This window comes from Ambystoma mexicanum, chromosome 8 (genome assembly GCF_040938575.1).
Source record: "Ambystoma mexicanum isolate Mex_15411 chromosome 8, UKY_AmexF1_1, whole genome shotgun sequence".
Lineage (NCBI taxonomy): Eukaryota > Metazoa > Chordata > Amphibia > Caudata > Ambystomatidae > Ambystoma > Ambystoma mexicanum.
The window spans coordinates 798356178-798374307 of NC_090929.1; the positions used below are offsets into that span (position 1 = coordinate 798356178).

At 45.8% G+C, this 18130-nt stretch overlaps 1 protein-coding gene across 4 annotated transcripts in view; it reads left to right on the forward strand.

The window, feature by feature from the left end:
- Positions 1-18130, forward strand: part of SIRT1 (sirtuin 1) — a 2084986-nt gene that overhangs the window by 1868114 nt on the left and 198742 nt on the right. For all 4 annotated transcript variants that reach the window (XM_069610638.1, XM_069610636.1, XM_069610637.1 and 1 more), the window contains one exon: positions 9496-10035. In XM_069610638.1, the coding sequence (XP_069466739.1) occupies positions 9496-10035 (540 nt within the window). The remainder of the gene's footprint in view (positions 1-9495; positions 10036-18130) is intronic.

Below are 18130 nucleotides of genomic sequence, written 5' to 3' on the forward strand. Positions count from 1 at the left end.
AGTATGATGCATAGTTTTCTTGTTGAATTTGACCACCCCAACGTGTTTTTTTTTTAAGGGCACTCCTTAGGCTTTTTTGGTAGAGCATTTTGTTCTGTCATAGCCTTTATTGCCCCAGACATTCCATGTTAAGACAAAGACCGGTCCTAAGTGAAAAAATCTTGTTCACTTACTCGAAATTAAAAATGGTTGCTTTAGAAAGACTGCTCTGAGACAGCTCTGAGCGGTCTTTGTAAAGAGACCCGTCATGCCCCTCGCCGCACAAAAGTGTGCCCAGGGCCTGCCTGGCAGGCCCACCCGGAAGACTGAAATCGGGGGCGTCTCAGGTAAGTTTTAAATGTGTGTGCCTGTGTGGAGGTTGAGGGGGAATGTGAAGGTTGAAGGGGTCTAACTAAGTGTGTTTGTGTGGGTTGAGGAGTGTTTGTTGAGTGGAAGGAAGGGAGAAAGCGCGTGGGCGAGTATGTTTGTGTATGATTCTGTTTGTGTGAGCGGACAAGGCGGTTTGGGTAAAAAATGTTATGGTGGGGAGGGGTGAGCAAAGGCTGAAACCCCCATAATTTAAAGCATACAGGCAGGGATGACTCTTCTCCCCTCCCCCACTTTAAAAGCAACATTTTTGTGTATTGAAGGGCTCACCAAATCGACCGAAACAAATCTGCCCCTTTTGCATGTGGCCTTCAATAGTCAGAAATATCACATAGAACCGTTAGACCATTTTGTTTGACTTGGAGAATGCGTTGTGTATTATCGTTGGCGGTGGTGCAATACTACCTTTATAATCCATTACGAGTATGAAGAAAAACTCAGTATGAGACCACAGCAATACAAATATGTACCTTGCACCCTTTCTAGCACCACACACTGCCCCAAATATACATTATAAAATACAAGCACATGAAACCAATGAAAATACTAGATGCAATGTGGTTGAAAACATTTTTGGAAATGTAAGATCGAACCAGTTTTAGACCTATACTTCGGTTGGCGCCTCCTTGTTGTGAGAGAAATGGCTGGATGGTCCCACTAGCATTTCTACCTTCAAATTGGGACTGTAGTAGTAATATTATTTCTCCAGCATTGGGTCTTTCATAGATTCAGATGCATGAATATTCCCCGTCGTCAGACTGGGAATCCTCGGTGTAAAAATGATTACATTGTTTTTTAATATACATACATTATTCATAGGGAATCCATGTAAATGCCCCATTGTGGCCTATGAGCCCTCTATTGTGTAGTCCCTCCACCTCACTTTGGTCCTTTATGGCCCCAACCAATGAGGTGGCAGGGCTTAAGCTCCGCCCCAGGCAGCCATCTTCAGATTTTTCACCGCAGTCTATCAGACAGAAGGAAACCTCCAGCTCTTTGAGCTTTCACATTTTTTCACCTTTTGCGTGTAGTATATATTTTTACAATATATTCTACTGTGTTCCCCTCCTTAGGGGTTATCTATTCTGAGTTTTTGGACTCTCAGAATCTTTTTTCTTGGCACAAAATCATCGAGTGAAAGTTCTCCTGAGCATGGCTGAGCTTCAGGTTGCCAAGAAGCCTTCCCTGCTTAGGGACTGCACGAGGTGCAGGAAAAAACTGGTCTACATGAAGGATCCACTTGACCACTGCATCTACTGCTTATATCCACATGACATCAACAAATGTGACATTTGCAGGTCCTTCTCCACTAAAACCCTGCAAGACAGACAGAGGAGACTTCTGTTAAACCTAGAAGCCAAAGGTCGGTCTTCGGACGAGGAGTCCGCCAAAACAGCTCCTGTATTGTCTACTAAACCATCTGAGAAACCAACTTCTAAGAGAAGGGCCTCTTCAGTGGAAAGGAGTGCCTCTCCCACTCATAAGAGTAAGAGAAAGTCGGAAACCACTTCTTCCATGCTTTCCTTGGGTTCTGCAGACCACAAGGCACGTCATCCTGAAGAAGAAACCACCTCCAAAGGTAAGGAGGCGTTTTTCAAAAAACCAGGGGCGGGGGGCAGTCGTCCATGGAGAAGCTGTCGACGAGCGGCAGCAAGGTTAGTCTCACCGATGACCAAGCCGTCAACGAAACCCCCATTGACGACAATCCAGGCCTCATTGTCCACGACAAATCCTAGTTGTCGAGGTCAACGTCCACGAACCAGTCGTCGACGAAGGAAGCTCATCACTCGTTGACGAAACTCTCGTCCACAAATCCCTCGTCGATTGAGGGTTATCAACCATCTTCAAAGTCTTCATCCGCAAAACCACTGTCGATGAAACCGTTGTCCGCGAAGCCACCATCGACGAAAGCATCATAGTCACCGAAAACTTCTTCGTCTACTGAAGAATTAGGACCAACAACACCACTTGTGAAGTCACGGATAAACCATCCAATGTGAGCAGTCTCCCCAAGTCTGTGGGAACAACGCCTCCAATGCTCCTGAGCCAGTTGGAGCACAGCTACCCTGTTAAGAGATGACGGAACTCCCCGACATCATCCTTCAAGAGGAGTTCTCAGACACGGAAATTTTTGGTGAGCAACCTTTCCTCATTCCTAATAAGGCAACCGGATTCAGAGGACATTGCTGATCCTTATGACCCGGTGCTCATGGCATCGATGCAAAAAATCATCAATGAATTCAACAGACATCAAGAACAAAAGAATAGATCTGTACCGAAGGAGCCAAAAACCCCCCTAAGGAATGTTTCACCTCGGCATAGCACACCAAGGCACTCCCCTTCCAGGAGTAGGCCACAGAAAAGAGCATGATCGCCTGAGCCTCCATGTAGATCCAGGAGCAGAACACTCGGTGCTTCACCGACAAGCGTCCCCTCTCCAGCATCACCACATAGACCTCAATCTCTGGTTCGAGGTCCAACTATGGTGCCATCGTCTGTGTCAGTCTCTGATTGGCAAGAAGACCCGTTCAGGGATTTCTCAGACCCTGAGGAAGGTGAGATCACACAGGAGCCTGATGCTCCCAGCAAATGGGATGATTATATAGTTGAGAAGCCCAGAAAGAAAGACTCTCCAGGTGATTCTTCATCGCCGGACGATTTAGTATCGTTCCATATTATCGGAAAAGCTGTGGACTTGTTGAAATTGCAAGTTACATCAGAAGAGAAGAAGTCAGTGCTTTGAGCACAGGGACAAGCGCAGAAGAATGGTAACTCCCCATTCCTCTTTTCAACACCATATGGGAGTCTGGATCGAAGATACTGGCCATGCCATTATCCACACCTGCGTTTGTTTCAAGACCTGAAAAGAAATACACTGCACCAGACTCAGCACCGCTTTGTTTAAGGGGTCATACTAAGCCAGACTTAGTTATTACAGAAGCGGCAAGAAAGAAGATGGCCAAGGAAAGTCATAAACTGGAAGCCATGAGTAGAAAGGTGTCTTCCTCAGCATCTCTCACTATTAGAGCGGGCAACACGTTAGCCATGACAGCCTGGTTTGACCCCAATTTTGGATTTGCTTGTCCAAGCTGACCAAACATCTACCTGCAGATCTACAGGAAGAAGCCAGGTCTATCATTGCAGATGGAGAAGCTACTTCAGATCACATGATCGCTGCAGTCGATGTGACTGAGTCATGTTTCAGGCAAATGGCCCACGGTACGGTACTAAGGAGACCAGCCTGGATGAAAGCCACTAATTTTAGGCCTGAAGTGCAGGCACAAATATTGAACATGCCCTTCGACGGGCAGGATTTGTTTGGCAAGAAAGTAGATGACCACCTAAAAGGAATAAAGATGGGCACGGACACAGCTCGAGCCATCAGTTCCTTGAAGGATAAATATAAAGACTTGTCTTTTCGGCCCTTTCGAGGTTCATCATCAAAAGACAGAGGATATACTTGTTCTTCCTATGGTCGAGATGCAAGGAAACGCATTCCAAGGCAACCAATATCATTCCTCCAACATGTACTCCCAGAGAAGAAGGCGCAGCTCTACCCAAGGTAAAGCCCAGAGCAAACAATTGACCAATCGGTTCTTCCCCTTCTATGTCGAACACCTGTGGGGGGAAGGGTAAGCCAATTTTTTTTCAACGCTGAGAATTCGATAACATCGGACAAGTGGGTATTACAGGTGGTCCGCAAAGGTCACATCATAGAATTCCTAGACCAACCTCCATCCCTTGCTCCCACCCCAGGCAAAGTACACATGCTTCGGCACGTCATGTCAGAAGTTCAAAAATTACTTCACAAGGCAGCTATAGAATCAGTTCCTTATCCCCAAAAGGGGAAAGGTTTCTACTCCCACGTCGTTCTAATCAAGAAGAAGAACGGCCGATGGAGGGCCATATTGGACTTGAGGGCACTAACCAAATGCATCAAACGCATAAAATTCAAAATGATATCCCTGCAAGGCTTCCTACCGTGGCTGAACAGAAACGGGAAAGGGTGAACTTTGAAGGAGGAACTTTTTTGGGTGATATCTTTAAATTGTACCTTTGCGCCCAGTTGTATTCCTGTTCAGTTGTCTTTGACTTGGGTATATATGTCATTGCTTGTGTCACATAGGTGTGGGTATCCACAGAGACTATGAGCCCCTCTACTCTTTTAGTACATGGACAATTGATTGGGGTTTGCTTACACCTTCTTATGCGCCAGTATCTATCAAATTCCTGTTTATGATGTGTTCATTTCTCGCAATAAAGATTCCAGTTCATATTTGTGCGTAAAGTATTTCTTTGTGCTTGTAGCCCTTAGTGGATGAAACATGTTTATCTTAAACCGACTTGTCGGTTACTCCCCGTTAAGTCACTTCGACGGCAAGAACAACTTCGACGAAGACTGCGGGGAATTTGTCTACCTTGTTTTCTTGGATAGTGTGCTATCCGTCCTGCCTTCAGCGCAGGGGTGCGTTGATTGATGCGGGCTCGTTGCTGCCTAGTTACTTCACTGGCAAGAGTCCGACAGGTAAGTATAATGAGTCTTTTGAACAGTTCTCTAACTTCGTTCCTTTCCTTCCTTAGATGATGGCCGGTGTCCAGGGATGGCGGCGTGCTGCTGAGATGAGTAGCGCTGAAGGTGAGTGAGAGTGTGATGTGCGATGCACCCCTTTCGTATTTGCATTGAACTGAGTTCTCTTTCTGTGTCTTTTCGGTGCTGCGACATTTTCAGCGTGGATGCCGGTTATGAAGAACAAATGCGGTGGGTAAGCGCGATATGTGGCACCTCTAGATGTTTCCACGCTAACCTGGAGTGTCTTTTCCCTCTTGCAGATGGATGAGAAGTTCCGGAGACACAGTTCCCCCAGAGCCGCTGGGATTCATCTAAGCGTTTGAAGCTTGTACAGTATTTAAAAATAAGCGAAGATTTGCAGAATGCTTACTAATGCCTTTTTTCTGTTCTTTTCCCTTTTCCTTAGGAAGCGGCGCGCCGGGATGGGAATGACACCGCCGAAGATGCCCGCAGAACAGAAGGAGCGATGACTGATGGGCAGAAGCGCCGCAAGGTAATGCTGTTCCTAACGGTGTTCTTGTTCTTGCAGGAGCTGAGCGCAGAAGAAAGATGCAGGCCTACTGGAGACCGATCCGAACACGCTGAGTGTCACGCTGCAGGTGCAGAAAATGCAAAGCATGTTTCTCAGCCTGGGTGTGGCTTAAATAGTCTCTGGGTATCCCAGGTGCCTCTGGGCTGAACCACACCCAAAAGACTAGACCGCACATGCAGTTCTGGGAACCGAAATATGTGGAGGCATCCATCTTATCCCCATCAATGCACTACAAGTCCAATCCCCAATGTTATCCTATGGGATTGAGTGAGTCTGGTGCCACAAGCGCCAAGCCTGACTCCAAGTGGGTCTTTGGAGGGATGGCGAGGCCCTTGAGGCCCATGTAGGTGATCGTGGCCTGGCTCCAGCCTGACATCTTGGAGGGCTGGGGACATGAGAGGCAGGAATCATGACAAAGAGAAAACCTCTTGAAGGGGAAGACCTTCGCCACCCCTGCAGTGGAAGCCACTCTCACGACAGATGCATCTCTCACGGGGTGGGGGACTCAACTGCTTCAGCGGACAGCACATGGAGTGTGGTCCCCTCAAGTAGCGTCCAACCATATAAATTTACTGGAGCTATTAGCGGTGTTCAAGGCATTAAAGGCTTTTCAGAAGCAACTACAAGGGAAGACAGTGCTGATTCTAACAGACAGCACTACAGCCATGTATTACCTGAACAAACAGGGGGGCACTCACTCGCCAGGGCTATCCAAGCTGTCCCAAAACATTTGGATATGGGCTCTCAAACACAAGATGTTGCTGTTGTTCCAACATGTTCCAGGGGAACTCAATCTTCTGGCAGACGTGCTCAGCAGAGATTTTAATCTGCCTGAAGAATACGAATGACGTTTGCACGAAGACATCGTGTCCAATGTCTTCGCAGAATGGGGCTTCCCGGACATCGACCTGTTCGCAACTCAGGAGAACGCCCATTGCAAAGACTATGCCTCCAGGTACCCCCAGAACCGCTCCAAGGGGAACGGTCTCTGGATAACCTGGTCAGGGAAATTTGTGTATGCCTTTCCCCTGATTCCCCTTCTCAACAAGATAGTGCACAAGATGCACCAGGAACCAGTTAACATGATACTGGTGGCCCCCATGTGGGCCCGCCAACCCTGGTTCGCTCATATGATGGAAATGTCCCTGTTCCCCACCAGTAAAACTACCCTGCCCATACAACATGTTGTCTCAGGACAGGGGGAGACCCTACACCCATGCCCACAAACTCTAAACTTAGCAGCCTGGCTCCTGAGGTCATAGAGTTTGGACACCTACAGCTCCCTCAGAGGTGCATGGACATACTCTGGGAAGTTAAAAAACCTAACACACGTTATTGCTATGCCAGCAAATGGAAATGTTTTGTCATCTGGTGTAATTCCAAGGGCGTCAATCCCATCGATTGCTCACCCACATACGTTGTGCTGTACCTTACCCATCTGTTAGACATTGGGTTGGTCTTCATTTCCCTAAAGGTTAATCTGGCTGCTTTCTCAGCCTACACCACATCACAACAAAAGGTGTTGTGGTGGAAGATACCGGTGATTAAGGCCTTTATGGAAGGAGTTAAGGGGATTTGTCCTCCCATTTCTCACCCAGCTCCTGGGTGGGACCTATATGTGGTTTTGACCAGGCTCATGGGAGCTCCTTTTGAGCCAATGCATAAAGCAAGTCTAAAAGACCTGACTTATAAAACGGCCTTCCTAGTGGCTATCACATCTATTAGAAGGGTTAGCGAACTACAGGCTCTTTCTGTTCTAGACCCCTTTGTTACAGTCCACAGGGATAAGGTAGTTCTGCGCACTCACCCCATATTTGCACCTAAATTCATCTCGAAGTTTCATGTGAACCAATCGATTGAACTACCTAATTTTTCCCAGAATCCCACTAGCATGGCCAAAAGAACCCTACACACACTAGATGTGCGCAGGGCAGTCATGTTCTACCTGGAAAGAACTAAACCACTGAGGAAAACTAACCAATTTTTCGTATCAGTGGTAGCTGGTAGAGAAGGGGATCCTTTTTCTAAATCGGCTATCTCAAGGTGGATTGTCAAATGCATCACACTGTTAGACTCTTGCTAAGAGACAACTGCCCTTCAAGCCTAGAGAACATTCTACGCGGGGCACTGGGGCATCCATAGCATTCATTGCAAATGTTCCCCTTGAGTCCATTTGGAAAGCAGCAACCTGGAGTTCTGTACACACCTTTACAAAACACTATTGCCTAGACACTCATTCTAGGTCTGATTCTCAGGTGGGACAAGCAGTACAAAGACATATTTTCTCTACTGTTCCTTCTCACAACCCACCTCCAACTCCGGGTATTGCTCGCTAGTCTATGCACAGCATGTGATTCTAAGCAGATTAATAAGCACCAGAAGACATGCATTACTTACCGTAATAGCATTTCCGATGATTGTATCTGCTTAGATTCACATGCGCCCTCCCTACCTCCCCACTGGGGTGGAAGGAACATAGACATCTTACTACTTCTCTCTTCTTCATGTACTCACATTAGCCTTGGGCTCCCTCATGGCAGAAAAAATATAATCGGAGGGACCTCGGCACGTGAGGGATTTTGGGTACACTACACGTCACGATAGGGATAGTGTTACAGACACGCCTATGCCGACATCCCCTTTCGGTCCCCGAAAGACAAGATGCAATACTCTGCGGTTACCACTGGATGTCGGACCATACGCACAGCATGTGAATCTAAGCAGATGCAATCATCAGAAATGCTATTACGATAAGTAATGCATGTCATATATGATTGCGGTATGCTTTAACTGCTTGGTATTTTATTCAAGCATCTGAATCTATGAAATATCCAATGCTGGAGAAGTCTTAATTACTTACCTGTAACTGTATTTCTCCAGCATTGGTATCTTTCATAGATTCACATGCACCCACCCGCCACCCCTAGAGGCTGCTCCTATGCTCAGCACCCATCATACTGTAGTTCCTACGGTTCAAAATTTGAAGATGGCTGCCTGGGGTGGAGCTTAAACCCTACCACCTCATTGGTTGGGGCCATAAAGGACCAAAGTGAGGTGGAGGGACTACACAATAGAGGGCTTATAGGCCACAATGGGGCATTTACATGCATTCTCTATGAATAATGTATGTATATTAAAAAAAAAAAAGTTATCACCGAGGATTCCCAGTCTGACGACAGGGAATATTTAAGCATCTGAATCTATGAAAGATACCAATGCTGGATGAATACAGTTACAGGTAAGTAACTAAGAATTTCAAATGATACATAACTAGTAGTCCTCGATTTTGTGAGTAATGATGACACATGTTGAAATGTCAAAAGCAATGAGGTAGAGGATCATGAGACTTTTAGCTGAAGAAAATCATGATCTAGTCCGAGGCTCCTAGCCTCCAGTCCTGAATTGACAAATGGCTACACCACTTCTCATAAGGGATCACAGCCAAGAAATGATTTTCCTGGGTTTGTGGTCGATCTAGCCCTTGTTGTAGACACTCTCAAGCCAGATGTAGTAAGGAGTTTCGTTTTTCCACACAACCCCTGTCACAGCAACATGTGTAAATACCCCCTTCCTGTGTTACCAAGTAGCTGCCTCTAAAACACTATGTGGTTGGAAGAACTGATCTGCGCCAGCAAACCCATGAACTCTTGCAAGAATAGGTCTTCCTACCATACTCTGTATGGTAGCACCACCTTGACAGTTATTCCAATATCTGCTTCCAGAGGCTCATTTGCCTGCAGCATTATGGGGTTACCGTCTTGCCATTTGATTCACTAGTAAATGGTAGCCATGTTGACCTTGCCAACAGTGGTCAGCGGTGTGGGATAATCGTCTCGAAAGTTAAAACAGACTATGTAGTCTAATTTGCTGAATGCAAGAAATACTATGCAGTGTAATTTGCCAAATGTCAGAAGAATGAAATTCAGGGTTGCACATCAGTACACTTTAGAGCATTTTAATAACATTTCAACATGTTTTGGGTTAGAAATCTTTCTGTACATTTTTCTTGTGTTTTTTTTCTGTACAGGTTCTATCCCACAGGAAGTCCCTCAGATCCTAATTAACAGAGAACCTTTGAACCACCTTCACTTTGATGTCGAACTTCTTGGAGACTGTGATGTAATTATTAATGAGTTATGCCAAAGGCTAGGCAACAACTATATAACACTTTGCTACAATTTAGTTAAACTCTCTGAAATCAAAGAAAAACCACCACAAGCCCCAATGGCTATTGAGATGCAATTCTCTGATGTGCCAGTGACACCTGTGGATATGAACTTGCCTGACAAATGTGCACTACCTGGCCCATCGTTGGCTGTCAAGTCATCAAATCTGGACTTTTTCTCTAAATCCTGCTACGTTGAGGAAACCGTTCAGGAACTAAGGGTCCATATTGGTACAAACACTTATGTTGATAATGAACCATTAGTGAATATTGAATGCATAAAGGAAAGTATATCTAATGAGGAAGACAAAATAGCTGATGAAAGAAAATCAGAAGGGGAAACAGAGAAAATAATTTGGAATAGCACGTGTACAAAAGAACCTACAAGCAAACGTCTTGATAGTAAGTGCATACCCTTCCTTGCATTTTTCAAAAGCTGTGACTAACTGGGGTCCAAATGATGTAATACATTATTGTAATTTTTATTTTACAGATCATCAGGATTGATATGCTGTTCCAAATAAAAGTGGTTTAAGTAGTTTTAAAAAGTCTAAACCTATGCTCGTGTGTGATTTTACTGTCAAGGGTATTCACTCTTTCACATCAAATGTGGATTCCAAGACCCTTCATGAGACTCCAACTAGTAGTTGATTAGAGTTGTGCTTTGCTTCAACTTCTTTTTTTAGTTATCTGTTCTTTATTCCTTTTTATCGTATGTACTTGGTTGTTTACTTCAGTTGAGCAAGACTAAGGAATCAAAGTTTTACTTTAATGGCAAAACCTGATATAGCCCTGTATATATTATCTTATTCTCCAGTAAGTAAACACTATCAATTGACTTTCCAGGAATATTACTTCACCCAAACTACGATTATCATGTTTAATATAGAAGGTTATATGAAAAGGCAAGTGGGACTGGTGCATGTGAACCTTCACTTGAATTACTTTTTATGCTGCCTTGAGGCTCAGGTCTTAGCCGGTAATCTAAAATAACACTTGCAGGTTTGGAAAACAGACTAGAACATACTTATTCTATATATGACCACTTTTAGAGCTGTGAATGAAATGGGGAATAGGGGAGGCTTTAGCATTGTTCTATCAATTGCTGTATGGAAAAAGGGGTGAGAAACTACTCTAGAGATACTTGGGCAGAATCAGGACAGGGACTTAAGCGAGGGGGGAGATCTTAAAGGCCATTGACTAGTTCAAGCCAGGTAAATCGCCAGGTCCCAATGGGCTGCCTAGCAAGTTTTGTTTTTAAATATTCAGCTCAAACTATTAGCCAATTTTTACTGATAGTGTTTGTTGATTGTGCTGATCTGAAAAAAGAGACCCCTGGAAGAATGCACCTCATATTGACTATCTCCTTAATGTGGAGATAGCTATTTTAACCAAGGTGATGTTTAAAGGTTTGGGGTAATAGAGGAATAGATTTACCCAACACAGTTTGCCAAATGCTGCATACAGACACCAGTTGCAGTTCTCTCCGAGGATGCAAGAATGGAATTTGACTATGTGACATGGTTGTATTTTGCTCCTTGTGTTGGATAAGATCAGCTTTGGCTCAAGATTTATTGAATGGCTTAAACTGCTGTACACGAAAGCAAGAGTTAGTGTGAAAAGTATACTTTCCAGGTAGAGTTGGGCATGGAGACCTGACAAGGTTGCCCTGTGTCCATTTCTTAATGCGCTAGCAGTGAAACGTCTGGCAAAATGGTGACATGGGCAGGGGGGTTTAAGAATGGAAAGGGAATATCCTAGTATGCTAGTGTTTCCAGAAGGCACATTAAGCGCCTAGGCTGATGGATATGGTCTGGGAATTTGGTATCCCCTCAAGACTTGACATTAATTGTGGCAGGTCCAAAACATTGCCTTCAATGGAAAGCGACCAGAAGTAGCCTTCTGAGTCGAGACTGGCAATTGCAGGTATCTGGGGATAACAGTGTGTAGAACCAAAGGTCTCCACCTTCCATATATCTTGCCCCTGGTGATTAAACAATGCCAGGAAGATTTTAGTAATTTAGTAATTGTAAGGGCCTACCTATATTTGTTGGGCAGGGTATCCTCCTAAATTGGAACCTATTCCGAGACTGCATTTATGTTTATAAACCTCCATACTATATTTTTGAGACATTTAGGGATCTTGAAAGAGTGAGGTAATCCTTATTGTAAGCCAATTTGGTGTGTAGGATGACTACAAACTAATTATAATACTCTTACGTCCCATCCCCTTTCCTCCATACTGCATGGGCGTCCCTCGCGAAGGACGCCCATGCATTATGAAGGAAAGGGGACTAAGAGTACGTTAGTCACTACATTGAGTAACTTATAATAACCTGGTCTACAAAGGCAGATTGGGCATCCCAGATGTGAGGAAGTATTACTCTGTGGCCGAACAGGAGGCCATTTATGACTGGGACTTTCCAGGGACAGAGAACCTGTGGTTGAATGGAAGATTGAGGCAATGCATACTGGGGATGTGCCACTTTGCTCATACCTGGACAGCACATATCCGCATTTGGCTCAAATCACCGAATCGTTGTTGCCGAACTGCATCTAAGCTATCAAGGTCTTTGAATGGAATGTAAAACTGTCCAGATTGACTTTGTGATATATGATATGATGGGTTATTTATAACGTGCTTAATACCCAGAGGTTTCCAAGCGCGGACCCGGGGATTGAACCTGTGTTGCTCTGTGGCGCCTTACTTCCGAGCATGTTGCCCCTGAGCTATCCTCCCCAGACAATCGTGCAATTTAGTAATACTAGAGGGATTGACTAGATGGAAGCTGGAATGCATGTGAAAACCTGAGAGATCTAGAACCTCTGGTTTGAAGTGAATTGCAGACTTTGCAGATAGCATTCCATCCTGATCGGCAGGATCAGATCAGATATACAGTGGGGCCATACATGTGGTAGCCCTCTGGAAACACTACTGCATTCCGGCAAGGTGGATACAAGAGGATTTCAAAAGTATTTAGGCTACTAAGGAATTTTACATGTTGGTCGCTTGTTTGATGGAAAGCAGTGATTCAGTGCTGTGCAGTAAATTCTGAGATTTGAGGTTATTAATGAACATGCTGAAGACCTGTAGTCTGCTGCAAGACCTGCTACCTTTCGGCTCATGCAAATGAGGGTAAGCAGGAAAGTGGCAGAATTCTGTTAAGTAAAACAGATTATTACACTACAGGTTACACAGAGGCAGTTTGATATGAGACTTTGTGAAATATAGCCGCATTAGCTATATTCCCAGCCTGTCTGCTTTAATGGCCACTTAGAACTTTCATGCTCTCTACATTTCACACACACCATTCAACAAGCAAAATGTAAGCACTGGCATACATGATGCTTCACAGCGCCCTTCCAAGAATTCTATCAGACAAAGCGTGGCGCTAGGTACATAACGGAAACCTTGCAGAACTATCCAAAATGTACTTTCCCCAAGGACACGAGCATGATCTCTGTACGCACAGTGTGATAACTCTTGTGCCACCACATAACTGGAATAATCCAGATAGCCTAAATGACTTTCAAAACCAAGTGAGCAAGGCCTAACATCTACATCATAACAGACAACAAGCACAAAGACAAAATGAACACATGACCAACCACCTCTACTACTTAGACAGAAAAAAAACCCAAAACCGAATAGAAAGCAAGCCACTATTATGAGTACACACTTGGCACAAAGCTGCCACAATGGAATAAATTGGCATTGCATGTAGAGATGGAGCAATTACTTCCATGTGTAGTAGAAAACAATGACCACTCGCGGTTCTGGTGGATTGATGAACACTATTAGTTAAGCAGTAAGCAAACAACCAACAGCAACACGAGACATCAGCACAACTGAATACCCCTTCCCTCCTGGGTCCAGATCTCGTATACTCACAGGAATACATGTGTCAATGGAAGAGTGTGGTCTCAGCCTGACAAGATCACTCCTTGAAACTTTAATTGCTGACCGGGACAAACTCTGTAGAAGGGTACATTCAAACCCTGATAAAATGAACAACTCGAAAAGAGACAGAATGTACGCTCCCGTAAAAGCTAATTTATTACATATAAACGTCCAGAGAGGGGTAATCGGCTTCGTAAAGCTGAAAATTAACGACACCACACCGTTCAAAAAAGTTACAGCTTGTATACACAAAATGAAATAATGTACATAATTGCACAAGTTGTCACAAACAACCCCCATAGGCTAGACCCTATACAAAGAATCTACACATCTCCTTACTCCTACGTCCCGTCCCGTTTCCTCCATACTGTATGGGCAGTCCTCGCTAGGGAGAGGAGACAGAACCTTTTTCACCAGAAAAAAATCTTCTTCCCTTTTAAATTTAGAGGCGAGGTCCTGGGAGCATGCGCTGCCCTGACTCTGCCCCCCAGCACCACTCCTCAGTCCCCTTCTCCACGTTGACGGGAACGGACCGCTTTTACCAGCACCCCTGTATTTGGCTTCGGGCTTTGTAATACCACGCGTTCTTCCCCGGATACTTTCTTCTGTCTTTTGTCTTCTGCTTTTTGGTCTTAATCAGGTACTAGGTCCTCTGGCCCCACGCTACTCCCCGGCGCATTTCGACGTCAGTGGGCTTCAGCAGGTGTCCAGCCTGCGAAGGGCTCTTCCCTACGTCTGACCCCCACGGTCTTTGCCTCCACTGCCTTGGCCCCGATCACAGCTGGGAGGGTTGTACTGCGTGCAACACGCTTACACTGTGCCCTCTGAAGAACAGCTTAGCTCGGTGGAGGCCTTGAAGGACTTAGTCAGACACAAGTCAGGGCTGTTTTTTTCCATCGCACCACGTAAGTGCGACTTCTTCCCAAGGAAACGCCCGAGCAGGAGGAACCAGTCAGGTTCTCGCACCAGCGCAGATACTGAGGCTACTTCAGCTACCGGCCATCAGGCCAAGGGGTTATTAGATCCTTCCGGGGACAGTGCTGAGGGACCGCAAGGTTCTTTTACCGGGTGTCCACCCGAGGGGCCACGCCATAGTACCGGACAGATGTCTGAGGGGGCGCCTGTACGCAGCAATACCGGCGCCTCCGCCGAGGGCAACACACCTACCAGGCCCCGACCTGAGGTGCAGGGTAGGTCTCATGCTCCACCGCCAAGAGTCATGGAGGAGGCCAAGCCCAGCGAGGCGAGCACCCTGACAAAAAGGCTGCCGCGCCAGACAAGATGACTGCTTGTCCGATACCGCCCCCCTCGTGCCGAGCAGGTGGCAGAACAAGTTTCAAGGTGGGACTGGTCTCAACTAGGTACGTGGCCTACAGCTTATCCATCAGCATCGCAGGGCAGATTTACCCCCGCAGCCAGCGAGGCAGAGTACGCACAGACCCCCAGCAGCCACCCAATACTGTGAGGACAGGTTTTTTGACGTTCCTCAGGCTCATGAGGTCTCCTCTGATGGGGTCCATCCCGATGCCGAAGGATGTTTGCGCCTTGGCCAAAAAGGGATGGCTTAAACCCCATTCGGTCCAGCCTGTCAATCGGCGCCTCAACGACAAGTATAGGCAATTGGAGAGGTATCCACTCTTGCTGACTGCACACCCTCAACCGCACTGTTTGGTGATCGCTGCACTGTCGCTCTACTCCAAGCCTCCGTCATCCTCGGCCACCTCGTCCTCAGCACTTCTAGGCAAGGAGGAGATGATCGTGGAGACTTGAGGAAAAAAGGTTTATTCCAACGCCTCACTGCACCTTTGTCAATCCAACGCAGATCCCATGCTGGCAGCCGTTAATCAGAGGCTTTGGCGGGAAATAGCTGACTTCCTTCCAGAACTTCCGGTGCAGAGTCCGGCACGTTTCAAGGCGGGCCTGGCGGAAGCTAAATGGGTGGCGCAGGACATCGTGGAGTCCATCGTTCCGCACATTGACACCTCAGGCCATGCCATATGCATTGCCACGGACATGAGATGGACTGCCTGACTAAGGGCTACCAAGTTCAACCCGGACATCCAGGAACTTCTATTCGAGGGTGGTGACTTCTTTCATTCCACTACCGATGAGCTAGATAAAAACAAAAACAATTCCCAAACTGCGAAGTCTTTATCCTCACGAAGGCCAGCCCCAAGGCTTACACCCAGTCGCATCAACGCTCCGACAAAGGGGCGTGCTTTTGGCGGGTTCCGAGGCTTCCAAGAACGGAGGTCGAGACAGCCTGACCATTCTCAGTCAGCACCGGCGCAAACAGCAGAAGGGGGAGGGGAGCATGGGCTTCTTTCATTCGCCCCCCACGCCCCTCCACACCAGCCTCACATGGAAAGAAGGCATGACACGCCCCTTCGGGTCCACGTGTCTCTGGTGGGGGGCAGGTTTGGCATCAGAAGTTCCTGGATCCTCTCCGTAGTGTCCACTGGTTACTGCCTACCGATTCCTTCTTCTCCTCCCTCCTCCCCTCCACTCCCACAGATTGGGACAACTCTGCTGGTGGAAATTCGTTTGCTCGTAGAGAGCCAGGCAGTGCAGCCTCTCAGCGAGACTTGGGCTTCTACTCCAGGATTTTTGCCATACAAAAGAAGAACCAGAGTGGCCTGAGAGTTGTTTGACCTTTCCACCCTGAACCTCTCCCTACCTATTCAAGATGGTTATGCCAGCGCTTATTGCAGAGACACTGTGCAGGGGAGACTGGATGTGTTCCCTGGATCTGAAGGACGCGTATCTACACGGCCCAATTTTGCAGCCTCATCGGTCTTTTCTGCGGTTCAAGATCATGGGCTTATATTTCCAGTACAAAGGTCTATTCTTTTCGGCCTCAACTCAGCCCCCAGGATCTTTACCAGACTTATGAATGCAATAGCAGCCCTTCTCAGGGCCCAGGGTCACCATATCTACCCGTACTTGAACGACTGACTCGTCAGGGTGAGATCCCTCCGCTCACATTACTAGAAAAGACAAAATTGACCATTCAAGCTGTGCCTATTTCACCCCTATGATGGGTATCAATGCTGATTTAGTAGTAGTGTGGGTTTGAGAAGGTGATGTAGCCGCTACTCATCCCTATACTCCAGCAGCACAGTTATTTGGTCACTCTTGCACTGTTAGGAGTGTTTCAAGGCAATTTCCAGATCTGCACACATCTTTGATGTGTGCTGTCAATGGGAGATGCCACCTTTTTACTGCAACACTGTTTTTTGCAGCATCTTATTAAAACTGCCAACTGCACATCTGCTCAGTGCCACCATGTCCATCAGATTAGTTGCATTATTTTAAGCATCTTTTATAATATATTTACTGTGATTGTGAGGGTTTGAGCAGCTTCTGAATTTTCAGGTAAAAGATGTCATTTTGGTTAGGCTCTTCAGCTCCATGCCAGCCCCTCCTGCATGTTACATGTAACTTTTTTCAATTCGGACATGCTACATCAAATCTTCCCATAAAAATACACTAATGGCAAAAACCTGAACATATGGGAACCTTGGTTCATATACTCTATGATGGAGGGTGTGACTTAACTTCATTTATTAACTCAAGCGCCAACTGCAAACTAGATTTTGTGACACCATGACCTCTATCCTTTCTTTGACTCTCTCTTCCCCCTTTACTGGTCTTTGTCATTCTGGATCATTTTTTTCCCTCCTTTCCAGCTCTGCTCCCAATTCAATAAACTGCCTAATAGTAAAAATATGGATGTGTGATTTTACCAAATTGCAAAATAAAGAATGCAATTTTATCTGGAACAAAAACACACAAGGCAATACCAAATTGTTTGTTTTTGGTGGGGTTCCCCCACAACCCCGATTTCACCATGTTCAGAACCCCATCCCAAACCACTCCCCACAATATATTATTTTTTAAAATGTGGTATTTTTTCATTGTTTTGGTTTTTGTTGAAAATGCATTTTGTATTTTCTATTTGTTAAAATTACTGGATGCCGTAAAATATCACTGGTGGAGTTTGGTTTTGAGCGCCGTTCGGTGTAGGCCAAGCAGGTAATTGCGTGGAGGTGGTCCGAGCAGTTTAAATTATAATTCCTTTTTCAGAACAGCTGTGTTTAAGGGTGCGTCCCCAAGATCCCCTTTGGAGGCTGCAGCTGATGAGTTGGACCACTGGACTTTCACTCCACTTTCATCACAACATTTGATGTTTAAGAAGGTCAATTTCATTTGCTCTGAAAGTAAAAATTCATAAAGTGGCACAGTGATTAAATACAGTAATCAGGACTGGTTTAATGCCACCTCATCGCAATACCACACTATCAGGACATCACAAACTTTCTATATAGTGTCATCCACCTTACAGGAAAAGTCCCATCAGGAATGTTTTTGGCCCAATGGATAGGCCATGTAGTTTTGAATATATATATATTTCTGAGGCTTGTGGAATCTGCTTAGATCACATGCTGTGCATAGGCCGACATCTAGTGGAAGCTGCGGAGTATTACAGTTTGTTTTTCGAAACTCGAAAATGGGCGTCGACACAGGCGTGCCAGTAATACTATCCCTAGTGTGACGTCCACTGTACCCAAGATCCCTCACGCGTCTAGGATCCTC